The sequence below is a fragment of the Bison bison genome, unplaced genomic scaffold, assembly GCF_000754665.1.
Source record: "Bison bison bison isolate TAMUID 2011002044 unplaced genomic scaffold, Bison_UMD1.0 scf7180017864508, whole genome shotgun sequence".
Lineage (NCBI taxonomy): Eukaryota > Metazoa > Chordata > Mammalia > Artiodactyla > Bovidae > Bison > Bison bison.
In genome coordinates this window covers 13791090-13818085 of record NW_011495064.1, presented here as the reverse complement: position 1 = coordinate 13818085, position 26996 = coordinate 13791090, and the positions used below count along the sequence as shown (strand labels likewise).

At 50.9% G+C, this 26996-nt stretch overlaps 1 protein-coding gene across 9 annotated transcripts in view; it reads left to right on the top strand.

Annotated features, from left to right (window-relative positions):
• Positions 1-26996, top strand: part of DYSF (dysferlin) — a 224235-nt gene that overhangs the window by 51669 nt on the left and 145570 nt on the right. For 5 of the 9 annotated variants that reach the window (XM_010829777.1, XM_010829778.1, XM_010829781.1 and 2 more), the window contains exons 5-14: positions 7036-7150; positions 8305-8397; positions 8736-8947; positions 10916-11044; positions 11432-11494; positions 12154-12204; positions 14000-14030; positions 14636-14751; positions 20217-20343; positions 22997-23100. In XM_010829777.1, the coding sequence (XP_010828079.1) occupies positions 7036-7150; positions 8305-8397; positions 8736-8947; positions 10916-11044; positions 11432-11494; positions 12154-12204; positions 14000-14030; positions 14636-14751; positions 20217-20343; positions 22997-23100 (1041 nt within the window). Of the gene's footprint in view, positions 1-7035; positions 7151-8301; positions 8398-8735; positions 8948-10915; positions 11045-11431; positions 11495-12153; positions 12205-13999; positions 14031-14635; positions 14752-20216; positions 20344-22996; positions 23101-26996 lie in introns of all 9 variants that reach the window. The other 4 variants (XM_010829782.1, XM_010829784.1, XM_010829783.1 and 1 more) reach the window with 2 other exon arrangements.

The window sequence follows — 26996 nt, the reverse complement described above, 5'->3', positions numbered from 1 at the left end:
GCAGAGCTCTAGAGAGTGGAAGCACTGCTTGGAACTGGGAGCTGGAGGAAGAGAGTGAGTGACTGAAGTCACATGGTGAATCGGTGTCCAGATGGGGACGAATCAGGGGGTGTGTCTCCCGACTCTCAGCGGTTGAAGGGACTTGAGTGGACTCTGGGGTCACTGCCCTTCTGATACTGGAGTTTTCCCCAACCATGTCTCAGGCTCCTCAAGGCTGGGATTCTTCTCTGATGGGGAAATGTCTCTTAGAGAATCCATCCCTGTCTCAGACAGTGCTCACTGGTAGAACATTCTAGTCCGTGCAGAGTGCATCGCCTGCTGAATCCCTTTTGTCCTCCCTTGGAGCTCTTCAGGAAGAGCTCTAGGACTTCTGAGACTTCTGAGCTGGCCCTTCTGGGGATCCTGAAGATGGCCAGGGCAGGCTCCGGAGACGTAGAGCACTGATGGAGGAGTCAAGGAGGGCATCGAGGCAGCAGGGGACACAGGTGTTTGGAGTCAGGGGATCTGCCTGGTGGTTTCCCCCTGCTCTCAGGGATGGGGGTTGCCCACTTTGCCGTGTGTCAGGCCCCCAGTGCCTCCAACCAGAGTCTTTCACTTCCTGACTGAGCTGCTCAAACCTCTCTTCTCTCACACCCTCTGTGCATCTGTGACATTGGTGTTTTCTGCCAGCCTGCCCGCCCCTGCTCCCCTCTAGCTCAAGGGCCCCCCAGCCCCTGAGACACCGACCATGGGGCTGAGCCTGGCTGTGACTCCCCAGCTGCCTCACCTCACCTCCTCTCGCTGTGTTCTGGCACTCTGTCTGCACTTCCCAAGCACCAGCAAGGAGCTGACTGCCTTCTCTTCCCTGGGCTGGGACTCCTGGCTGTCTGCGGAGCTTGCCACTCCGTCCCAGACCATGTCTCCAAGAAGGGTGTGAGAGCCAGAAGGTGATGGGTGGGAGTGGAACACGGGGCCCCTCCCGGACCCACCTCCTGGACCCACCTCCAGTGTGTGTGTGTGGAGGCCTCTCCATGCCAATCAGCAATGCCTGGATACCAGCTGGGTAGCAATGATTCAACTCAATTCTGACACCATCTACCTGGCTATAGCAGCAGATCCCGAGGGTTAAGGGCTCAGGCCCGCCCCCGCCCCCTTTCAGATGCTAGTGGCAAGCCCAGGCTGTTACCTGTGCTTCTAAGCCACTGGCTATAGATCAGAGGTTCCCAGGACCTCCTCCTCAGGTTCAGGGAATTTGCTAGAGTGGCTTACAGAACTCAGGGAAACATTTTACTTGCTGGATTATGGGTTTATTATAAAAGGATATATCTAAGGAATAGCCAGACAGAAGAGACACCCAGGGCAAGGTCCAGGGAAGAGCACAAAGCTTCATGCTCTCTCCAGGAGCACCACGCTCCCCAGTCTCCACCCAGAAGCTCCCTGAATCACATCCTTTCGGGGTTTCATCGCATAGGCATGGTTGATTAAATCACTGGCCATCAGTGATTGATTCAACCTCCAGCCCCTCTCTCATCCTTGGAGGTTAGGGGCAAGACTGAAGTTACAACCCTCCAGTCACAGGTTTGGTCCTCCTGGCAATCAGCTCCAGCCTCAGATGAGGTCCAGAAGTTACCGCATTAACATAACAAGAGATACCTTTGATACTCTCAACACTTAGGAAATTCCAAGAGTTTGGGGAGCTGTAAGCCAGGAAATGTGGACAAAGACCAATTATATATGAAAAATATGCTTTGGTCGTCTCAATGACGCAATATATGTCTTATAAATTGCAGTATAGCCTGGCACCTCCTTCCCTTCAGCCCAAGAGGTGTCTCTGGCCTGTGGAGAGTGTCTGGGACCACCCTCTAGCCTCTGTGATAGAGCTGAGTTCCACTGCAGCCCCAGGCAGGTCCTGAGACCCTCTGAACTGGGACTCCCCACCCGGGCCTGGGGCCTGGGGCTGGTTGCACGGCAATCAGGAGCACACAGAGCAGGGGATGTGGTCAGAGGGACGGAGAGCCCCGTCAGCAGCTGTGGATTCTCACTGGCCATTTTCTGAGGTTGGTTTCTGGGCTGAGTCTGGCGGGCAGAGCTTGCCAGACATCCCCAGTGAGCTGTGGCTCAGACGACCTCAGAGGGCCAAAGGAAGCTGCTGATGGTGTGATGGGAGATTGTGAGGCTGACTGTGGGATCGTTAGGAAACCCAGCAAGACTGAGGAGGAGGGGGGGGAGCCTGCAGTGGGCTGGCCTGTGGGCTCCACCTGCCTGTCATTCTCACCCAAGTCCCTTCAGACGTGGCACACTGGGCTGTGTGCCACGAAAAGATGCCAACTTTATCCAGACGCCTCTAGCCTGAAGTGGACAACACTACCCTTGTCCTGGGGGAGTCTCTAGGCCCACGAGGGCACTGGACACACATAAAGGAGAGCAACATACTCACAAATGTGTTTCCATTGCAGCTTACTGATGAGGGTGTGGATGATACACCATGAAAACCATGTCAGTAGCTCCTCAGCCTTACAAGCTAGAGTCTGATCAGAAAGGGAAACCCGCTGGGTGAGAAGAGCGCATGAAACCCAGTGGCGGGATGGGCCGGGGAGCCAGATGGGCCCTGCATGTTGGGAGCAGGCACTGAGGAGCTCTGGTGAATCCCTGAGTATCCTTCAAGTGACCGAGATGCCGCCAGCCACCCCTGCCCCACCTCAGGACCGCATCTTATCTTCCTGCCAGCTTCTGGGTGTTGTCTGAGGGAAATGTAAATGTGACCCAGGCGTGTGAAGTGTGTTGGGAGCGGTGGGGGTGGGTGGGTCCAGGGTTGGTCTTCCTAAGCTCAGGGTTGGAGGGCTGTGGCCCAGCAAGCAGGCAGTGAGCAGTGGGGCTGAACACGGCAGGGTAGGCGAAGGATCCGGGAGTTGGGGCCTGTAACCTGTAGGAGGATCTGATGAGGCTGTCTGTCTTTTTGCCTTTCCTGGTGTCCTGGTTTCCTGGACCCTCTTAGCCTGCGGGCCAGACAGGACCTTCCAGAATTCTGTGGTATTGTTGACTGTGAGTCCCAGATAGCAGACCATGTAACTGAGGTTACCTGCTCCAGGGCAGCATGCTTTGATGGGCTCATGACTGACTGATAATGGCCTGTGACAGGATGCATGCGTGGTGGTGCTGGGGCTGAGGAGCTGAGGGACAGGGCTGTCAGATGGAGTGCCTCGATATGGAGGGCCTTAAAGAGGGTCCCACTGGGGGCTGGGGGCCAGGGTCACTGTCTAGGAGAGCATGGGGCTCACATATATCCCACAGAAAGAGAATCTCAGCTCTGGTTATGTCTAGAGAAGGGGACAGGCTATGAGATATGATGTCCCAGTGAGGATGGGAGGTCCTGACCCTGAGTGAGGCCCACAGACAGGCCCTGTTTCCCTAACTCTCAATAGAGCTAGAGGTCTCCAGAATTAACCAACCCTGGGCATGAAGCAGTGGACCCTGGAGCTTGCCCCCTGCTGCGAGATCTATTCTAGATCCTGGGCTCTAGGTCCTTGGAAGCTGCCAGGAATGTTCCTGTTGCTCCTTGATGGGCATGTAAAAGATGGAACTGGCTTTGTGCCTGAGGTCTCTTCACGTGCCTGGAGCCACCGGCATGTTGCTAAGTCTTCAGGAGGTTGGTGGAGGCTCTCAGTGTGGAGATCTGATGCTCAGGAAACTCCAGGAGGGGAGGGATTACTTGGATGGTCTTGGGCTTCAGAGGCTACTGCTAATGGCACCCAGTCCACAGCGTGGAGCAGTTACACTCACACGGCTCCACTTCTGCACAGAGATGATGTACCGGAAGCCCCCAGGTGGTGAAGGATGGTGGCTGGGCAAGGTGAGCCCTGAGAAACAGGAAGTTCTTGTTCTTCAAAGGAATCTGGTCCTGGGGTCAGAAGCCCTTAGCCACCACATGTTAGGGGGGCTTCATTCATCTCTGTTAAATGAGATTCCTGTGGTTATAGCAGAAGCAAATTTCTCAGATTTTCAGAAACTTCTATTTTAAAATAATTTAAGATTCAGCAAAGCTGCAAAAGTGGTTGAAAGAATATTTTGTTCTAAGCCATTTGATTCCTTCTCCTGACTCCTCATCCTGAATTTAGTGTGTATTTTCCCTGATTAAGGACTTTCTCCTACATAACCACAACGAAAGCTTCAAAAAGAGGAAATTAATGTTGACGTGACACTACCATTGAACCCACAGATTCTCATTCAAGTTTTATCAGTTTTATCAACAGTGCCCTTTATAATAAAAGGATCCAATTAAGGATCATGTGTTGTGTTAGTCGTTTCCATCTCTTTAGTCCCCATCTCCCTGGGAGAATCCCTCAGTCTGACTTTTATAACCTTGTCACCTCGAGACTTTGGGGAATCCAGGCCAGTTTTCCTGTAGGATGTCCCCCTGTTCATATTTGCTTGCTGTTTCTTCATGACTGGGCTTCCCTGATTGCTCAGATGGTAAAGAATCTGCCTGCAATGCAGGATTCCCAGTTCGATTCCTGGGTCAGGAAGATCTGCTGGAGAAGGGATCGGCTACCCACTCCAGTATTCTTGGACTTCCCTTGTGGCTCAGCTGGTAAAGAAGCTGCCTACAATTAGATTTAGGGTGTTTATATTTGGCAGGAATAGAACACCACAATGCTGTGCTGACCCCATCATGTCCTAGAGTGGCAGGATTTTGATTTGTTTCATTTCTGTGTGATTACCCTGGATCATTTGATCATCTGGCATTTGCTGGGTTTCTCCACCAATCTTGCATCCATTCCCCTTTCTAATAAGGATTTGGGGACAGGGGGAAGGTGCTTTGTGACTCTAAATACTTTGTTCCGTATCTAATATTTATCCAGCAGGTTTAACACTCACTGTTATTTCTTGGTTGGATTGTTGCTTCGATGCTTGCCAAATGGTGGTTTCTTAAATCAATTATTAATTTTTTTCTGCATTAATCATCTGGCATTCCACTGTAAGAAAAAGGGTCCTCCTGTCGTATTTATTCATTTATTTCTATATGGATTCATATATTCCTGTTTTATTCAGTGGTTTAGTTTCTTACCATCATCATTCATTTTCATGTTTAAAATAGCAAAACATGTCAAAAGGTCCTGTTGGCACGTTTCTATATTTCTTTGAATATTTCCTTGTTTTCTGGCACAAAAATAGATGTTCCTGGGTCATCTACCTTCTCTGGCCTAACCCTGGAATTCGTTACTGCTCCGAAGAGCCCAAATTGCCTTTGGATGAAATGAAGAAAGGCCACCCCAGACCTGAATTGGCGGCTCAGGGAGATGGGCGTGGCTGTGGGCGGGTCTGGTTATCTGGGGCCGCCTGAGCGCCTGTTCTTTGTGTCGCTAGAGCTTGGGGTTGGGGGCGCGCTGGCAGCTCAAGTGGCGACACCTGGTGGTGGTTGAGGAACCTGCACGGCCGTTAGGATAATGCCTTGGATCTGGGACTTAAGGGTCTCATTGCCTTGCTGGGCCTCCTACTAGGGCTCCTGGGATGGCGAACTGCGTCCAGCCTCCTTCCTCAGTGTTCTGAGCACCCTTCCTCACCCACCACACACACCCCCGCCCTGCTCTCCCTTAACCTGGCTGCCCAAGTCCAGGCCCCAGCCTGAAGGGTTCAAACTCCAGAGCTGGATACACCCAGGACTGTGAGCTCCTTCCATCTCAGGACCAAGATTCGCTCCAAGGGTTTCCGGACATCCCTAACATTACTCAGCAGAGATGGCTGTCTAGTGAATTACACTGAGTAATTCACTAGATATATTAATTCACTAGATTCACAGAAGATATTATGCATCATTAACAGTTATATTTATAAAGAGTTTATCAAAATTTGGGGAAATGCTTATTGTCTCATATGAAGTAAAAGAAAAATATTTGATGTACAGCAGAGCCTGGTAGGCTGCAGTCCATGGGGTCGCTAAGAGTCGGACACGACTAAGCGACTTCACTTTCACTTTTCGCTTTCCTGCATTGGAGAAGGAAATAGCAACCCACTCCAGTGTTCTTGCCTGGAGAATCCCAGGGACGGGGGAGCCTGGTGGGCTGCCGTCTGCGGGGTTGCACAGAGTCGGACACGACTGAAGCGACTTAGCAGCAGCAGAGCTGAACATTATTCATTTAAAAAGATTGGAGAGAATTATATCAAAATGTGAATAATGGTGGGATTATGCAATTTATTTTCTTTTACATTTCTTTTACATTCTGAAACTTTCATGCTTTGGAGTTTTTCTTACTCTGATGGATTAAAAGGCTGCCCCAGGAGGCCTGCTGGACCAGGGAAGGCTTGCTCAGGCCTCCATTGCCCTGGGAGCAGCAAGACTGGAGAACCTGCCATGGCTGTACCTTTTCTTCAGGCCCTTTGAAGGGTGTTGGTCTCCTGGTGGGCTTGGCTGGGGTGGGGGCACAAGGCAGCCTCCCCCGTCTGTGTGAACGGCCTGATGGGTCACCCCTCCTCGCTGATCAAAGCCAGAGCATCTGGGGGTTGCTTCTGGGAGGAAAGAGGGCCTCATCCTTTCAGTGCTATCTGGGCCTGAGCAGAGAGAGGCTGAGCTGTCTGTGGAGAAACAGGGGAGGACCCTTGACTGAGCAGAGTGGCCAAGGGGGCTTTTTTTTTCTGAAGATGGGCGTAAGCTGAGAGTTGAAAAATCCTGCAGGTGAAGTTCATTCACTGATGCATTTATAGAAGCTTGCTGGGCATTCAGTTCACTAATTTAATCCTCATTTGACCCTATGCCAAAAGTGCTATTGCTGTCACCACCCCCATTTTACAGATGAGGAAACTGAGGCCCAGAGAGGTTTCAGATCTTGCCAAAGTCACCCAGCTTCTGAGTGGTGGAACTTGATTCCAGATTCAGTGCTCCTAACCACGTGACTATGTTGATGGGCCCCTGGGGGTGGCTTTGCTGAGCCTCTTGCAAACCAGACTCCATTCCTGGTTTGGAGGAAAGGAACAGGGATGCAGGAACAGGAAGCATGCTGGAGGGCGGTGGTCGGAGGCCAACACAGTAACCTGCTGCCCTCTCACCCCAATCTGTTCCAGGCCTCGCTGGTCCTGCAGGTGTCCTACACGCCGCTGCCTGGAGCCGTGCCCACCTTCCCACCCTTAACACCTCTGGAACCCTCCCCGACTCTGCCTGACATGGATATGGTGGCTGGGGGGGAGCCCACCCTCACCCTGGCAGGGGTGGGGGGATAAGCCTAGTGGTGGCACCTGAGCCTGGGAAGGGGGTGCCTTCCTAGATTGGGGGCTGCCCGGGCCTGGCGAAGAGAGGCCGTGGGTGGATGGGAAGTCTGTAGAACTGACTTCTGTCTTACAAAATAAAGCAGCAGGAGGCATGCCCTGTAGGTGCCACTAGGGTTAGCGTGAGGACGTCCTCCCAGCGCCAGCTGTTCAGGGAGGGTGTTGTGCGGGTGCTGGGTACCCGGCCCTCTGCAGCTCCAGAGAGGTGGGAATTTTAGAGGGCGGGCCTGTGCTGGGGAGCAGGTCTATCCTAGGAGATGCCTGAGCCCTGCCCGCTGCCCAGCACGCTGCAGGTCTTTAGCAATGACATGTGGCTAAAGAGTTGGACTTTCCCTGAGAGCCCTGAGCTGATGTCAGGAGATGAGTTCCTGTCTTGCCTTGACACCAAGTAGCTGTGTGGCTTCGGGCCAGTCACTCCCCCTCTGGGCCTACAGTTTATTATTTGTGAAAAGTGAGCAGACTGACCAAGCCTCACAGTTGCCCTTTACCTACCTCTCCTGGCCCTGTGAAGTGAGGACCAGCCCGGGTGGCTGGCTTGTCAGTGGTGGCTGGGGGGGACATGACAGTTCAGCCTGCTGGAGTGAGTAGGAAGCACACAGATGGGCCGGGTGGGGTCTTGCCCCTGGGAAAGATTCCAGCCTTTCTCCCTTGGTGAAGGGAACCCATCCCAGGTGTGCCCTGAGCCCCTCCTGGAGCCCGTGTGGGGCTCCTGGCGGGGGAGGCAGAGCGGGGCCCCTCTTGTTGGCCTTGGCACTGTCTGAGCTCAGAGGTGGGGTGATCCCTCTGGACTGGGGTTGAGGGAGGAAGAAGGAGGTGCTCCTGGTGAATGAGATGGAGAGATCGAGGGTCCCAAATGTGCTGGGACCACTTTGAGGTGGATCTGACAAAGTTAGGCTCTGCCCCGAAGGTGGCGAGAAGGTCCGTCTGGACAGACAGGGCACCTGTTCCGGAGCTTTGTGTCGGGCAGGGGCAGGTGGGGCGGGCAGGGCTGGTGGGGTGGGGGGCCCTGGGTTGGCTTCCCTCACCAGCTCCCTCCCCTCCTGGGGCTGTGCCCTGCCCATGTGCCAGGTGGGGGCCAGAGCCTGGCCGAGACCTGGTCCCTGCTCAGTGACAGCACCGTGGACACGAGACACTCTGGAAGGAAGTGGCTGGCCCCCACGGGTGAGACGCGGGCTGGGCTGTGCCGGCCCTCGCGCCCGTAACCAGCTCACTAGCTGCCGCCATCAGCTCCCCAGAGCGGGGCGAGGCAGCCAGGAGGGCTCCTCCTGCAGGTCCTGGTGGGGAGGGCTGGGGCCATTCTGTCTCCTCCTGCCTGCTAACCGGACTGACCCCCCTCAAGTTTCAGCTGTTGGAAGCTCTTCTTCTTCTCCCTCATCCATCCTGGCTGACCGCTGGGGAAAGAGAGGGGCGGGGGAGGTGGGTGCTGGGCCATCAGGTCTGCCGTCAGCTGGGACCCAGGGGCCAGAGGGACCCAGCCTCATTACAACCCTCTCCTCCAGACACAGGAGGAGAGGAGGACACTGAGGACCAGGGGCTCACGGGAGACGAGGCCGAGCCATTCCTGGACCAGAGCGGGGCTCTGGGCCCGGGGGCCCCCAGCACCCCGAAGAAACAACCTTCCCATCCGCCCCCCTACCACCCTGGAGCAGGAAGGAAGAGAAGCGCGCCTGCGCCCAGCAAGCCTCTGTCGGACAAGCCGCAGGACTTCCAGGTGACCGCGGTATCCTCCTTCAGCCAGAGGCAGCCTCTGAGGCCAGCATTAGACCTGTCTGTGTAGCCGTGGGGCAGGTCCTAAGAGGGGAGTCTGGTTCCCCTGGGTCCTGGGCAAACGCTCGATGGGGAGGCCATGTCTTGGGGCCTCTAGAAAAAGCCTCTGCCCAGCCCCTGGTTTTACTCTTAAAAAAAGGCAGGGGGTGGGGGGCGTCACTGCAGAGCGCCAGCATCACCACAGCTGTTACCTGTTTGCCCAGCCAGATGCCCCCTAGCCAGTGCTCTGGCTCCCCTGTCCACGGGATTTCCCAGGCAAGAATACTGGCTGGGAATACTTGTTCAAAGTGAGGAAGAGCGTGGCTGTCACCTGGGGGCATGCTCAACATGACCCACTGACTCAATCTGCATTTGAACAAGATCCCCAAATCTAAGAAGCTCTGCCTGTCTTTTTTTCTCTATCCGTTCCCCCTGTTAACAGTCATGGTTTTTCTGAAGGTCATGTGCAGTTTGAATTTGTTCAAGCTTGTCACAGAATAAAACTATGAAAACCAACCCTTTGACTTATTTTTATCCAAAAACCTATCTCATTTAATTTGGGTCTTTTTCTTGTTTTTTTTTTTTTTTTCTTTTCTACAGAATTTTCCATTTTGATATAATTGCATTTAGTGATATTTAACTTCAGAACTATTTTAACAATTAAAAACAGGAAACATCAATATTTATTAAATGCAATGAATTATAAAACTATATTTCAGTTCCAAATTGTGGTAATTTCGGAAAAGTTTTAGTTATAACCCACAATGTTTGCCTGCTTCCCGGATGACTCAGACAGTGAAGAATCTGCCTGCAATGCAGGAGACCCTGATTTGATCCCTGGGTCAGGAAGATAGCCTGGAGAAGGAAATGGCAGCCCACTTCACTCTTCTTGCCTGAAAGATCCCATGGACACAAGAGCCTGGTGGGCTATGGTCCATGGGGTCACAAAGAGTTGAACACTACTGAGTGACTAACACTTTCACTTTCGTGTTTGCCTGAGAGACAGAATTTTAATTTATTATTATTTGCAAGACATGCCATTGTTTTCTCCTTAAAACAAACAAACAAACAAAAATCTTTTGGGACTTACCTGGTGGTCCAGTGCTTAAGACGCCTAATGCAGAGGGCCCAGGTTCGATCCCTGGTCAGGGAACTAGATCCCACATGCCACATTTAAGACCCAGTGAAGCCAAATAAGTAATAAATGAAAAAAAAGATTTTTTTTGGTAGAAAATTTGGAAAATACAATGAAAAGAATAAAGATCACTCACTCCCTCTTCCCATTGCTATTGATAATATATCCTACAGCAGCTTATTTTTAAAATAAATAATTGCTGGTTAGAAATTAGAACCAGTAAACACTGTATTTTTTCATGAAAGTGTTAACACTTTAAAACGTAATATTCTTAAATCTTTTGCATAACTTTGGAGGCACAGATGTTCTTGAAACCCTCATTTATTGAAAGTTCAATGAAGAAAACTCACTTCTAAGAATGTCAGACATTCTGTGCTGCATCTTATACTATATAAGGATGAAGTGGGGTTACATCACTATGTAGCTCTGACCTCTGAGGGAATTGTCAGTGAGGAGTATTCAAGTCCCCCAAGAACATCACCATCGAGGGGTCTGAGATGGGGCTTGTGCAGGAACTGAACAGGGACTGGATTCTCGGGCCACCCCTGGAATTTACTGCTGGCAACTTACCTGGGGCAGCCTGGCAGCTCTTATGAGGCACCATGGAGTATTATAGATGCCAAGGACCTTGGTGGGAAAATACTGTTCTTACGATGTTCTTCCTAATTCCTTTTTAATACCTGTCCCAAGAGGCTGGCTGTGAGGGTGGGCCCTGAGATTTCTGACTCTCGCGTAGGGGTGGGGGTGCGTGCCTGACTTCTTCCTCTCCTCCGGCTCATAGCCTCTCCTGGCTTTCAGATCAGGGTCCAGGTGATCAAGGGACGCCAGCTGCCAGGGGTGAACATCAAGCCTGTGGTCAAGGTCACCGCTGCTGGGCAGACCAAGCGGACGCGGATCCACAAAGGAAACAGCCCCATCTTCAATGAGGTGGGAGCCCCTGGGTTAGGGCTAGTGCCTTGGTGGGAGCGCACAGCAGACGCCTGGCAGTTCACTCAGGTTTTGCAGATGGCACAAACATTGGGTGGAGAGCAGTGCCGGTCCTGAGTAGGTTATCTGAGGAACTGCAGAGAGGGCTCCTGCTCTTACTCCTGCCTTGGGCTCCCCCTGCTCCACACCCCCACCATCCGTGGCACCGGCCACCCTGTCCTTGAGATGACCACTTCCGTGAGGTTGAATCCCCAGAGCCTGGTGCTGGGTTGAGCCCACCGCACACTCACTGTGTGGACCAGCCCTGGAGGCTGGGCGGTGGCCATCTCCTCCTGGCCCCGGGCTCAGCGGGCCTTCATCTGTCTCCCTCTCGCCCTGAACCAACAGACTCTCTTCTTCAATGTGTTTGACTCTCCCGCGGAGCTGTTCAATGAGCCCATCTTCATCACGGTACGTGCCAGCCATCGGACGCTTTCTGTGGGCTCCGTGTGTGTGTGCGTGCGTGTGGGAGAAGCTTAGATGCCGAGCCCGGGTGACAGGGAGCAGCTCACAGCCTCGCGCTCCCCCCTCCCGGTCTGCTTGGCACAAAGATGCCTTCGGGCTTGGATGCAGGCTGCAGTGGAGTGGGGAGGCCCTGACGCCGCCCAGCTTCCCCAGGGACCAGACTCATTCGTGCTGTGGTCCTTTGATTTTCATCTTATTTTGTTTGTCTATATGTCTGCTTCTGGCCAAGGTTTTGTTTCATTGGACCTTAGCTCTTTCCATCATCCTCGCTTCCTCTGAAAGGCAGTATAGTTGAGTGGCTAGAAGTGTGGGCTCTGGAGCCAACCTATCTGGCTTCTAGTCCTGCCTATGCCGGGGAGAGGACGTGTGCTTCTGTACAAGTGGCCTCTGTGCCTCTTTCTTCATCTGGAGAATGGGAACGATAATAGTAGCTACTTGTGGGGTTCTCATGAGGGTTAAGCATTGCTTGGAATAATCTCCGGGATAGAGCCAATGCTGTCGAGAGTGTGGGCTGTTATTATTTGGGAAGGAGGAGCAACTGGGCTGGGACCTGTCTGGGCCAACGTTTACTTGTGGACAAGAATTTTAGTTTGTTTTCCTTTCAGGTGGTGGACTCCTGTTCCCTCAGAACAGATGCTCTCATCGGGGAGTTCCGGGTAAATGGTTTATTCTCTTTGAAAGCAATCAGTTCTCATTTATCCATCCACATTAGCGGAAACTCTGTGGATGATGGGCAGGATTGGTGCTCAGAGGCCTGTCTGTCTTGGTCTGTGTTTGGAAAAATACGATGATAAAATCTAAACAAGATCTTCTCCTAACCCAGAAATCCTCTTCACAAAGGTAGTAGAGAAAGAGAGTGCTTTTGTTATTGAATAAGCATTAAACCAATACGATGGTATTGTGGGCCATCTGATAAGAGATTGCGAAGACAGAAAGAAATCCTGTATAGAGCCAAGCAGACACAACCCATTCCATGCGTATTCTTGAGATGAACAATAAACAATTACTAATGTCCACGTGAGTGGCCAGGATAGCGCCTTCAGTACACATGGTTCATCCTGACTTTACCTGGTAATTGGGGTGACAGTCACAAGAAAAATCAGAAAACAAACTTGCATTTTTATGATGGGAGGTAGTTTTACAATTTGGTTAAGGTAGGCCCTTCCCTTGCCAGAGATTGGAGAGCCTGGGGAAAGGCACTCCTGGGTCCTAAAGCTGAGGAATGACTTATCTGGCTTCTAAAAAGATACATTTCAAAGAGTCAGGGAAAGTACTTATATTGACAAGTTTTCCAAGGAAAACGTTCTGAGAAAAAGAGAGGAGAGGCAAATTGCCCCCCTTCTCTCCAACAGGGGGAGTTCAGCTTCTTACTTTTAATCCACATTTGTCTTTGCATCCTGGAGAGGCAGTGTGGGCCCTGAGTTTGGGCAGCTCTCTTCCTCAGTCTGGCCATCTGGGGCCAGCGCGACACCAGTGCTCAGTACTCTGAGCTCACCAGGGCTGGGGAATGGGTCCAGATTGGGAGTTGCCCAGGAGGCGGTGTGGGCTGACCCTGCCCCTTCATGTGTCCCAGACGTGCAGAAATGAACCCGCAGAGGACCTTGAACTGATAGCATGGGATGTGTTTAACAGATTAGCGTCAAGGCAACGGGTACTGGAGATCTTCACAAATGGCGTTTTAATGTCATTCTTATTGATTTTCTCAGTTTTGAATCTTCAAGAATTTCTCAAATGGAAAGAAAGGGCACAGGTTTATTTGACCCTCCTTCTGCTTTCCAAATAAAATACGGCCCCTTCTCTGAGAAATAGTCACAGATAGAAAATGGAATCTGTTTTTCTAGAGAAGCAGTTTTTTTTTCTTTTTAAAGAATGGATTGAGCTTGAGTCATTCTATAATAAGTGGGGTCTTATGTTTTGTGTCTCTTATTGTAAGAACCCAAGGGTGAGGTTAAAAAATTTTTTTTTCCTAATTATAAAAGTAATCCATGATTTTAAAAAACTTTGTAGTTTTTGAGAGCAATTTTAGGTTCATAGCAAAATCGAGTGGAAAGTACAGAGTTCCCATATGCCCCCGCCCTACACATGCATAACCTCCCGTACCATCACATCAAAACCTGTAGGGTTTTTTTAATAGAAAATTATATAATATAGGAAAAAATAAGAATAAAATAAAAATCACCCAAATCTGCCACCCAGAGGTAGTGCAGTTGCCATCCAGCATGTTTCCTTTGCTCTGGCTTTTCTATGCATAGATACACTTCACCAAACTTCAATCAAGATATATTCCACTTTTTCTCCATGTAATAAGAGGTGACCAACATTTTCTCATGTCTCCAAATGTTCTTGAAAACATGATTTTTAATGCATCAGATTTTTGATTTTCATGCATCATACTTTGTTTAACACTCTGCTGGCAGGACCGTGACCTGTGCCTCTTCTGTTTGCTTTCAGCTGGACGTGGGCAGCATCTACCGAGAGCCCCGTGAGTCGCCCTGTCACCCTCTTGGGCAGGTCTTTGCATCTGGGTTCTGGCTGCATGGGGGCACCCACTTGGGACACTCATCTTTTCTTCTTGGGGATTTTAGACTTTAGAGGTAGAGTCTGATCTTGGAGGTGAGGCTGCAGGAATAAAGAGAGGGCAGCTTTCATTTTCTGGGTAAAACAGGTCCCCAGGAATATCAAACCCTCATGTGGGTTTCAGCTGGCCCAGTTGGGATGCTAAACTGGAAGCCCTAAGCAAAGATTGCTGGAGGCTGGGGTCCCTCCAGATGGATGAGTCATTTGGACGACAAGTCTAGGATTTCTCCGCACCTTGGTCTCTGGTCTGGTCTGGTTACTTCCTGAAGGGGAGGAAAATGGCCTGGGGTCTGGCTTTGGCAGCCTCTGATAGTGGTGTCTGTTGACATTTCTGATTTGGACCTGAATGAACACTCAAAATACCTTTTATTTTAGAACTGGAAGTCCTTCCCCCATGTCTGGGTAGATGAGTTCTTCATCTCACCCAGTGGAGTCCACCCTGGGCTCTCCGGTGTGGTCGCAGACTTGGGTCCTTCCAATTTGGGGTCACCAAGGGTGTTGTTCCCTTAGGACATGCCTACCTCAGGAAGTGGCTGCTGCTCTCAGATCCCGATGATTTCTCTGCTGGGGCCAGAGGCTACCTGAAAGCGAGTCTCTGTGTGCTGGGGCCTGGAGATGAAGCCCCCGTGAGTACATTCCTCGTCCTCCTCATAAGCACTACCACCGGGCCATGGGGGCACCAAATGAACAAACAAAAAACTTTAGCTTTTCTGATTTAAAAGAATACATGGCAATTGTGAGAAATGTAGAACATGTGGGAAAGCATAAATATGAAATGAATCACTCATCATTCTGCCCATCAGAGAACCATCATTAATACTTTTGTGCATATTCTCCCATCTATATATAGGGTATATCTATTCTTTTTCAGATTCTTTTCCCTTAGAGATTATTATAAGTATTGAGTAGAATTCCCTGTGCTGTACAGTACGTCGTTGTTTATATATAGTAGTGTGTTAATCCCAAATTCCTAATTTATGCCCCGCCACCTCTGGTAACCATAAATTTGTTTCCTAGGTTTGGAAGTCTATTTCTATTTTGTAAATAACTTCATTTTTATCATTTATTTGGATTCCACATATAAGCAATATATGATGTTTGTGTTTCTCGGACTCACTGCACTCAGTATGACAATCTCTGGGTCCGTCCTTGTTGTTGCAAATGACATTATTTCATTTTTTTTTAATGGATGAGTAATACTCCAGTGTACACACATACACTCACATATACACTCTCATGCACAATACACATACACACACAGACAAAACCAAAGGATTTCGGAGCAGACACAGGAGCTGGAGGCTTTGTGGGAAAGCCTCCTAATACTCAGTGGCCAGGACCCAGAAGGTAGGTGGATGGAGGCGCTGTTAGGCATGGATGAGGCAGGCGTGGTGGAGGCATGGGGCTGGGGAGCTGATGAGCCTGGCAGGGAGGGTGAGGGAGGACCAGCCTGATGAGGAGGACAAATAATAGGGAAGGGCTAGGGAACACACATTTTTTAAACCCCTGCTGTGTGCCAAGCTCTGTGTTGAGTGCCTCCCGTGGTATGAGGGGGATTGGAGAAGGTAGATAGTATGGAGGCTGTTTTTAGAGAAGGGTCTCAAGGTCAAGGTTTTCCTGGAGCGTTGGTTCTGAGCGGCTGGAGATTTGAGACGTGGCTGTTCCTCTAGCAGCTGCAGGGGAGGGAAGATTAAGATGCTGTTGGTGGAAGACAAGGACCTGTGTTGGTGAGTGACTTGTCCTTGTGGATATTGACTATCTCATGGGAAGACTGGAAATCAGATACACAAATGGTGAAGCAGATACTGAAATGATCAAGGCAGGGGGAGGCAGGAGTGGGGGAAAGCGGGTCTCCAGGGGAGGGCTGGGGAGGTGGAGTCCCTGGGGAAAGCCGTGTGTGATGGGGAGGTGGAGGGCAAGGTCCCTGAGGAGGTTAAGACTGAAGAGCTGGCTGATGATGCAGGCTCAGGCACCCTGGTGGGAGGGATTGGGGCAGCCCCAAGTGCTGTGCAGGGCCCAGCAGAGCTCAGGCGGCCCAGTCCCTCCCAAGGGCGCCTCCCCTGCCCTCTCATCCCCTGTTCCTCTGCAGCTCGTCTCTCCAGACGCTGTGCCTTCGTGCTCCTGCAGGGCATCTCTGAATGTGTTCTCCTTTCCTAAAACACTCCTTCTTCCGCTCCCCATTCATCGGACCCTGGTTTTTCCCAGATGAAACCACTTTTATTGAGACCGGCTCAGAAGGAAGCCTGTGTTTTCTGGTCCAGCTCACCATGGTCTTTGGAATGGGAAGCGTGGCCATCTTTTGGTTTCCCATGGCAGCTTCCCAACTTCAGCACTGCCTTCTTCTCTGAAACCCGCCTCTCTGGTTATTTCCCTCCTTCTGGTCTCCTGGACTGTTACCTACCCCTGGGGCAGGAGGGTCCTTGCTGGCAGGTTTCCCTGTTTGCCATTGTTCAGAGACCAGTGTGTCCTCCCTGATGAGCCGTCAACGTCTGATCTTACCTTCTTTAAGCCCTTGAGCTGAGAAATCCCTCTCGCCAGCAGTTTCTTTCTGCCTCCTTCCCTCCCTCACCCTCAGTGAGTGGTTCTTCCTCACTGAGGTTACAGCCCTGACCCCTGTCTGTTTCCCCGCCCATCAGCTGCCTCCTGCAGCCTGGTCCCCGGCTCCCATCCTCTATCTCGCTTGGTGCTCGCTAGCCCTGGGGTTTGCTGCTGTATCTCCGTGTTCCCCACCCTCCCCATGACATACTGTCCACACCACCTTTTGGTCAGCTTTGGTGGCAGAAGTCACCTGGAAGTGCTGTCCACCTCTTCTTTTACTTGGGTGATGTTTGCTTCTTATCCCATTCTCCATGGTGGCTGTTTCCTAACTTTCTGGTTTTTCCTAAGCTCCGGCCTCCGCTCCCCTTAGAGAGGCAGAGTTGCACAGTGGCAGAGACGTGAGGGCTGAAGTTCCTCTTCCTTCCCTCTCCCTCTCCCCACCTCCCTTGCATGTGCTTGAGCCCTGCCGGCTTTCTTGTTCAGTCTGTTCTGCCTCTTCTCTGGCTCCTGTCCTCTGGTCTGAACGAGGCTCCAGATTTCCTGATCTCAGAATACCCTTGCTTTCACCTCTCCTGTCCAAGTTGTTTTCCTCGTCCTTTCAGCCATCCTCAAGGCTACCTAACTCTTGAGAGGACCCCACGTCCCCTTTCTCCAGTCCTTCACCAGCTTCTCGCTCCTTCATTGGTTCAGTGTGCCTCCCATCACCTCCTTCCCTGAACCACTTGCCTAAGCCCACCCATTGCCAAGTCCCGGGAGCTCTTCTCTCATTAATCTGATCTGCTGCTCCACAGTGTTTGATTCCAGAGGCATGTCTTACCTGAAACTCTCTCCTCCTTCAGCATCTATGACTCCCCTCATTCTTTTCCTTTTTTTAAAAAACTGGATTCTTCAAATTCAGCAGCTCAATAGGATTTCACTGCCTGCCTCTCTGCTGTGCCTTTGACATGACATTCAAGGCCCATGACAATCTGGCCTCAGCCAGATTTTGCAGCGTATTTGTCTGTCTGTGGAGGAGCCCGTCTCTGTCCACCTGGGCTCCTAAATTGCTCACCTCCAGCCTGGATCCTCGCAGCTCCAGATGCTCGGTTTCAGTTTCCTGTAACAAAGCACATGAACACGTCCCTTTGGCCCCTCTGACTTCACCATGGGAACCCAGTATCATTTGGTGACCACTCCTATGTTAGGTGATATCTTGGGAAGTGGCAATCGTCCCCTTGGTCCCCCAGGTCAGAGCCCTGAACACCCTTCCTCATCCCTCAGTCCAAACCTGGAAGTCATGATGCACACAGTTGGCCAGTCTCGTTGGTGTGACGATCACGCTGCATGCTTCTCCTCTTTCCAATCCCAAGACCAGAGACCAAGGTCAGGCTCTCACATATCTTATCTGGGCCTTCCTGTGAATAAAGATGTGGTTCAGCCGCTGTGAATCTAGTTAGCCTCCACATTACCACCAAAGTCACCTTCTTTAAACCCAGGTACAATCTCGTGATGGGCTTCCCAGGTGGCACGACTGGTAAAGAACCTACCTGCCAATGCAAGAGACATAAGAGACACAGGTTCGATCCCTAGGTTGGGAAGATCCCCTGGAGGAGGGCGTGGCAACCCACTCCAATATTCTTGCCTGGAGAATCCCATGGACAGAGGAGCTTGGTGGGCTATGGTCTATGGAGTCGCAGAGTTGGATGCGACTAAAGTGACTTAGCATGTATGCATGCACAAATCACGTGAGTCTCCTCTTAAAAATCTTCCAGTGACCCACCCTGCCTGCCAGTTACTTTCGGGGTGAAGTCCAGAATCCTCAGCATCACATTCAAGGCCATTAGCATTTGGCCTCCGGCTGATTTCGCAGGGCCACTTGCTGGTGTGGACCTGCATGGACTCCGTCCTGTGGCCACGCTAGTCAGTGTGACCCTTTCCAGAGTGTACTTCCGTCCTTGTCTTTCCACCTGTTGGAAGGCCTCCTCTGCCTCTGTTGACCAAAAGTCACTTTGTTCTTCAGACCCAGTCCAGATGCTACTTCCTCCACAATGGCTGCCTTGTCCTCCAGGGAAACTGATGGATCTTTCCTTTCGGTCACCACCCCATGTTTCGTTAGTTTGGTTAGCTGTTGTGTCCGTCTCTGTCACTGAGACTCAGTTTGTTGAGGTCAGGGAGAATATAGTAAATAAGGACCCTTTTATCTCCCCTCTCGCTTAGTACAGGTCTTGGACACAACAGGTGCTCCATCAGTGATCGTGGCCTGTGGGAACGAACAGTGGTGTGGATGACTGAAAGCAGAGGAGGGGATCATTTTCTTCCCATGTGAGCTGAAGAAAGTGTAGAGCTATTAACAGCTCCTTCCCAGGCTCTTGTGTGACACGAGGCACTCTGGGATGGAGAATTTGGCTGCGGGGATTCTGAAGTGGGTTTCTACATGCAGACGGAGTGAGGATGGTCCAGGCAGCTTTGCAAGGAGTGGACTGCTGGGCATGGCCTTGGGCCACCTCTCCTCTATCATCTGCCCCTCAGCTGCCCAAGTGCAGCAGGTGGATCTTTTGTTCCTCAAACTGCACGTCAGCCCTTGCTCTGCGCGAGTTGGTGCCTCTGCCTGGATCCATCATCCAGGTCTCAATGCTGGGCTACCACCAACACTGTTCCCTCCCCCAGTGTCCATAGTTACCAGCCCTCTTGCTCCGTTCTCCCTAAATCCCACCCCCCGCCCGCCCCAGTTCTGCATCCAACCTCTGTGAACTCTCATCCAGCTTATCTGTAAAGTGGGGTATTCTAGGCCCTGGCCCCCTGCAGCATGGACATCACTTGGGCACTTGTTGGAATGCAGAGGCTCGGGCTCCCCCCCAGACCTGTTGAACCAGAACCCGTGTTTTAGTTGGAATGTGCAGCAGTAGTCCACAAGACACTGACTCTCCTGTTTCTAATGTACAGCCAAGTTCGAGACCCACTGCTCATGGGGCTTGCTGTCAGAATTAAATGAGAGCATGTATAAAATCAATATATATTATTTTTATTATTACTGTTCTAATCAAAACACTCAGCACATGCTGTTGCAGTCATTTGCTTAAAGGTGTCTTTCACTGTGAAATGGTGAGTGCCACGCAGGCAGGACCTCTGTCCAGCTTGTCTACTGCTACATCCCTCACCCCCGGCAGGAGGCTGACACTTCTTAGTTGTTAAATAAATACTGGTCAGGTGAAGGGACAGACGTTACTGAAGACGGTGGCCAGCCTAGACGGCTGCCACTTCTGCGCTATTTTTAATGGGCGGGTTGGGAAGGAGATGTGGTTCTTGAGTGCCTGCTGGTGACACGTGCACTGACACATTATTGAAGTCGACCCTCCCAGAGCCTGGGAGGTCAGTGTCATTGTCTCCACTGTCCAGATGAAGCTGAGTCTCAGGCTAAGGAACCTGCTGCAGATCACAGGCTACGAGTGGGCAGCATGAAATCTGCCTGTCTTCAAGATGCACTGTTTAAGTGTGTTGGTCGAGCTCCCAGAAGAGGAAGGGAAAGCGCTGTGCTTGGGGACTCATTAAGTAGTCCGATTTGGTTGTATTGCAGTTGGAGAGAAAAGACCCCTCAGAAGACAAGGAGGACATCGAAAGCAACCTGCTTAGGCCGATCGGCGTGGCCCTCCGTGGAGCGCACTTCTGTCTGAAGGTCTTCAGGGCCGAGGACTTGCCACAGAGTGAGTGTGGGGCCCTTGCTGGGTGACTGTGACGGGGGGACCCTGGGCTAGGCCGCCGCAGATCCCTGCAGGAAGGAGAGGGAGGGGCTGGCCCCCGGCTCCCTCCCTGCCTCCTCCTGGCCTGGCTTCTGCACCCAAGGATCTGCTAGATCTGTGCCAGCCCAGCTTCCCTTCTGCTCTGCTGTCTGGGCAAGCCTCACACCCTCTCTAGACTGTTCTTAGGAGAAAAGCAGCCAGAATTAATGAGAAGTAATATCAATGCTGGTGAAGTCACAGAGATGCAGGCAGTCCTCAGAGTACTAGCGGTCCCTAGGTCCGGTTCAGCATCTCCTAGGCCTGGTCTGGCTGTTCGACCACTCCATGCACCATATTCTTGGCTCACACTAGGGGAGAGCATAGTTTCAACCAACAAATACAGAATGTTTTATACCTGTATTTTAATCCCATTACTTATTTAAAGGGTTTCCCCATGATTTTGGTTCAATTAAACGTGTACAGAAGGAACCCATTTATTGGTGTCATTAGTCAAAGCAGAAACCCTCAAACAATTAGCTTCATGCAAAACTTGTAAACAGGGACCCAAGGAGTCCCCGACTACTTGTTCTCTTGGACTCAGCTAACAACAGCGCCTGGTATAATTCTGCTAATGCACGCTGGGACCCTGGGCTGGGCTGCCTCAGGTCCCTGCAGGAAGGAGAGGGAGGGGCTGGCCCCCGGCTCCCTCCCTGCCTCCTCCTGGCCTGGCTTCTGCACCCAAGGGTCTGCTAGATCTATGCCAGCCCAGCTTCCCTTCTGCTCTGCTGTCTGGGGAAGCCTCACACCCTCTCTAGGTTTCCCAAGGGTTTGGGGACTGTTCTTAGGAGAAAAGCAGTCTCCTGCACCATTTCCTGATGCTGAAAAGCATCAGCACCATTTCCATTCTATTGTGTGCCTGGCTCCCACCTATTCTCCTTCCCTCCTCTAGGAAGCCCCTGGCTGAAGACTGGCAGCCCCTGGCTGGGGAAGCAGTTGCTGAAATGTTAGAAGGGCTCAGTGTCTCCACTGAGTGGAGACTCCTGGGTGTCCAGTTTGCCTAGGACTGTCCTGGTTTCAGCACTGGAAGTCCCACATCCCAGGAAGCTCCTCCTTCCCTGATAAACTGGGACAGCGGGTCACCGTAGCTGTGGCCGAGCTTTCATCACCCCGGGAAGGCTACGGTGGCCACTGCCTGGCTTCTCAGAGTGGCGAACCCTGTGCTAGCCCTGCTCTGTGTGCTCAGTGCATGCTGGGGGAGTTATGCTCAATATTCTGGAGCCGTGGGGGTCAACCCAGACTGTACATTAAATCACCTCTGGAGCTTTAAGGAAGTGCAGATGCTGGGCCCTTCCCCCAGTGTTTCAGATTGGCTTGGTTTCAGGTGGGGCTCACCCACCGGCAGTTTTAAAAGGCTCCTGGTGGTTTTCTTGCTGCAGGCTATGAGCCGCCATTTTGGAGCGTGCATTAGCAGAATTATACCAGGCGCTGTTGCTAGCTGAGTCCAAAAGAACAGGTAGTCAGGGACTCCTTGGGTCCCCGTTTACAAGTTTTGCATGAAGCTAATTGTTTGAGGGTTTCTGCTTTGACTAATGACACCAATAAATGGGTTCCTTCTGTACATGTTTAATTGAACCAAAATCGTGGGGAAACCCTTTAAATAAGTAATGGGATTAAAATACATGTTTAGAACATTCTGCATTTGTTGGTTGACACTATGCAGAAGTGAGGCTGGGGAGCTTCCAAAGGGGGCTGGGGAAACAAATGTCTGCTTTGCTCAAGGTGAAGGGGATGATGATGTTTAGTTGTCTGCAGTGTTGTTTAAATATAAATAAGAAAAGAATACATGGGTAAATAGAACATAAACATTTGCTAAATATTTGTTAACTGTTGTATTCATGTAGACAGACATTGGCTAGTATACAGTTGTTAAGTGTCCCCTTCTCTCATTTTCTCATTCATGTACACGAATTTGCTAGTCAGTCAGTTGTGTCTGACTCTTTGCAACCCCCTAGACTGTAGCCCGCCAGGCTCCTGTCCATGGAATTTTCCAGGCAAGAATACTGAAGTGGGTTGCCGTTTCCTTCTCCAGGGGATCTTCCCAACCCAGGGATTGAACCTGGGTCTGCTGCATGGCAGACAGATTCTTAACCATCTGAGCCACCAGGGAAGCCCTTCATATACATACGTACCATTATACAGAGCATATATATGTATACACACATACGTGCATATACACATCTATCATCTATAAATACATATGTAAAAATACAGGTAATTAGTAAAACATTGGTTTGAAGCAGCATAGATTAAATTGAAAAAACAAAACAAAACAGAATTGACTTATTGGTTACCTTCAGGAAAATCACTGAGCTAATGGATATAAGGGAAAATGTCAGACAGGCACTAGTAATGGGATATTACAATAACAACGTCCAATCTTTCTCTGGAAGCTGGGCAAAGGAGCAGCACAGTGCCTTCAGGAGCTGCTGTTTGGAGATGGTCCTCCTTCCCTAGAACCCTGGGCTGAGGGGCCCGTGGCCTCTTGGGGAGTCCCCAGACTGTCGGGAGACACAAGTGGGAAGTGGGGGTTTTGAAGATGGAGAGCAGCAGGCAGTGACCAGCATGTCTTTCTCCTCAGTGGACGATGCCGTGATGGACAACGTGAGGCAGATCTTTGGCTTTGACAGTAACAAGAAGAACTTGGTGGATCCCTTTGTGGAAGTCAGCTTTGCAGGGAAAATGGTAAGAAGCAAGTAAACAAGAGGACTTGCGGGAGGGTGGCAGCTGGCGTCTCTGTGGATGGGTGCTGGGCACCGTCCTGCCGTGCAGCACAGAGTTCGGGGTGCACAGGGCCTGCCGTGGGAGGCTGCGTGCGTGGGGAGTGGGGGCACTGATCACGGGACACGGGGTGAGACACGCAGGCCCAGCTCTCTGGGGCTAACGTGCACACACGCAGGTCTGCCCACGTGTGTGAGACAGACAGACAGGTGTGGATGGACACGGAGGGGACACAGGGATGGTGGATAGAGACAGGAATATTTGGGGGAAATTAGGCAATAGTAAGTAAAGCAAACCAGATGTGAAGGCACAATGATAGGGAAACAAAAAATATGCAGTAAAACCATAATGATTATTTTTAGAAAGTTGTGCCAGGAGTTGAGTGGAGTAAGGCCACTCTGGTGGGGGTCCTGGGGATCACATACCTCTCTTCCTTCCTGCCCAGAGCGGGGCTGTGGCTCCTGTCCCTCTTAACTTCTGCTGGGACTCTTTCCTCCATTGCACTTCTCTCCCTGACAGCCTCAGCTGCTCCCAGGCTTCAGTCATCGCCTCTCACAGAGGAATCCACAGCTGTGTTTAACTCTGAGCCTCCCCTTCAGCTCCGGAACTCCCTGTGCCTTTGCACATCTCTGTGCTGCCCACCCACCTCCCGCTCGCCCTGTAAAGGCGTCATTTTCTGCCTATACCGCCCCACTTCCAGAAACTACTGTCTTTACCAGTACCACCATCAAAGGCAGAAAATGCGGGCCTGCCTTGATTCTTCCCTCTTTTTTTGACCTCTCTACATCAAGATCCCACTGCTAGCTTTTGCCTTTAAAAATCCCGAGCTCTTTTCCTCTCTCCATGCCCCTAGCCACTGTCATCTCTCCCCCGGGCCACACAACAGCCTTGCCTCCGTTCTCTCGTCCGGGTTCTCGCCGTAGAAATCCACCAGCATATTTAGTGTAAAAGACAGCCCTGTCTGTAAAATGAAGTTCAAACCGCATAACCTGGTTGACCAGAGCTCACCCAGGCGAACTTTCTGGCCTCATCTCCATGGCCAATATTAGCTTGTACAGTCTTTGTGCGAGTGCGGAGCATCGCGCCCCCTCCTGGGCTGACGCGGCCCTGCAGCCCGCTCGGAGGGCGGAGTCGAGCCGGTTTCAGCGCCACTGGCTCGCTCGCCGCGCTCAGCTTCGGGTACAAACCGCACAGCCCGCACGTGCGCGTGTGTCTTCTCGTCTGCCCTGCGGTCACGCCTCTAGCCTTTCCCCGGGCCTGTGCACTCCTGGCTCCTTCTTGGTCTTCCTCCCCGCAAAATGTGCTGCATCGTTCAAGATCCAGCTTCCGTCACCCACACAGGCTTGCTGTGTTAATTCAGCCCTCGGGGCTCTACGCGGCCTTAGGCACTGCTCTCTTTAAGTCCGTTTTCCATTGCTTTAGGTTGTTCGTTAGCATCTGTTCCTCGGGAAACAGCCCGATTGCGCTTACTCTGCAACCTCAGAGCAGAGACTGTGGTGGAAATACTGGAAATGGGGGAGAATGACATTTCCGGAGGGCTCGGCCTCCGCCCCGGCTCCCGGAACCCCACTCCGCTGGGCTCCCGGGTCCCACCGTTGGAAACGGGCGGGCAGAGCAGAAGGGCTGAGGACCAAGCGCGAGGGCTCGCGCCTGCAGCCAGCTGTGCTTTGCTCCGGAGGCAGAGGCGGGGAGCGGGCATACAGGCAGGCGTTGTAGGACAGTTAGGGGAGCCTTTACAAGCTTAACAACAAACGCTAAAAGCGAGGGTGATGATGGAGGTGGTGTGCGCTCCCATTCACACAGCACTTTGCAGTCTTCCTTTTCAGTTAATCTATTCTTACGTTCATTTTGGAAACAAGGAGGGTCTGCCTGCCCATCCCACCAACAAAGGACCTTTGAGGTCAGGGGACCAATTGCTGAGGTCCAGGTTGATTTCAGAAAGGAGAAAGGCCTTGGATAAGCTTATTTCCTCTGCCTGCTACCTGATACCACCACCCTCCGCCTCCCTTATTTTGTTTTCTTTCTTCTTTTATTATTGATGCACACATTTATTAAGGAATTTTGAAAACTACAGGAAAAAGTAAATAACATCACCGGTAAAGCATCATACAAGATTTATGTTTGGTGCTTATCTGTCTAGCTTTTTATTTTATTTTACTATGTATCAATATTAGATGCTTTATTGAAGCATTTTTTAAAATTATTTAAAACCACAAAATTTGGAAAACTGTTCAATGAACATTTACCCACTGGTACAGCCTCCACTTAGATGAAACAATTGTGAATGTTTTGCTGCATTTACTTTCTCTCTATGTATATGGATATCCCCCCCCCCACACCACCTGACTGAATCATTTGAAACGTAGTTACACACTTTGCCTCTAAAGGCTTCAGCATACATCTCCTGAGAAAAAGAAAATTCTTTGTAACCACAATAACATTACCACACCTAGGAAATTAGCAGTTATTTTCTATTCTTGTCAGATATTGGCTCATATAAATATCTTTGATTATCCCCCAAATGTCTTTCAGAGCTGGTTTAATTTTGTTCCAATCTAAGACCCAACTGGAATTTATGCTCTGCATTGGTATCTTCTGTAACAACCTTACTCCCATCTCCCCTCCCATTTTTCTCAGCCCATGAGATTGCATCTTTGAAGAGCACGAGCCATTTGTCCATGCCCTGGGTTTGTCCCACCATTTCCTTCTGGTTTTGTTTAACTTGTTTTTCTGGCCTCTGTATTTCGAAGTTAGGTCTCGGACCAGATTAAATTCAAATGAACTATTTTGGCAGGAACACATCATAGGTGAGGTTTCGTACATTGCATTTGCATCACAACAGGAAACAGAATGTCAGCATGTCCCATCGCTGGTTACTCGGTTAAGGTGGTGTCTCCAGGTCTCTCCCTTGTCAAAGCACACACTCCGCTTTGTACTTTGCAGGTAATCTGTGGGCACAATCTCAGTCTGCTGATATCCTGTTTCTCAACAACCTCTTACCTAATGGGCAACCTAGCCACTGACCTCCTTGCCCGAGTTAGTCATTCACTGGGGGTTGCAGAGGGGTGATTCCCTCATTATCATTCCTTCTCTCTTTATTAGCATTTTTTTTTTTTTGTAAAGAAGAGCTTCTCCTCCCTTCTTCCCCTTTGAGTGTTAATATGCTCCTTCATACTTATTAATTCAGTGTGTTAAAATCAGTCACTATGGTGCTGGATATGTGACCCCTCCTGCCTTCGAGCTGCTCCTCCAACCCAGGCTAATGCAGGGCTCATGGGAAATGTCTGTGAGAGAGGGAACACGAATTTTAAACTCATTCACACTGGGCTACAAATGCTCGCTGTGGGTCTTACACAAGTGCAGTTTTGGTTTGGGCTTTGGGTCAGAGTCTGATGCCCTGTACCTGGCCTTAGAGGGACTGTGATGAGATGAATGAAGGCAGGAAGGAAGCAGGCAGTTTGGCTGGACACTGAACTCCAAGGACCAGAATTAGTTTTCCCAACTTGAGAGATAGGAAAGTCATGTCTCAAGACATGTGTTTTTCTTCCACATTCCCAACATAGTGGGGTGCTGTGATGATGACTAGAACCAAGACTGGCCTGCCTTCAGTTCAGTGGCTTTCCTTGAAGCTGAATCTCAGCGCTCTGAGGCTCCTAGCTGCACCTGGCTCCTTGCAGCGCCTTCACCTCCCTAGGTCTCTTCTGTTCTGAGATGCCCTTGGCTGTCCCTGGGGCTTTTTCTAGGAAGGTACAGATGTCTGGGCTGGGGAAGGGTGGTGGTGATGGGGGTGGGGGACCTGGCCCAGGCAAGGGAATATGTCAGGCTGGTTGGTGTGGTCCCTAGGCCTCTGTGTCCGCCAC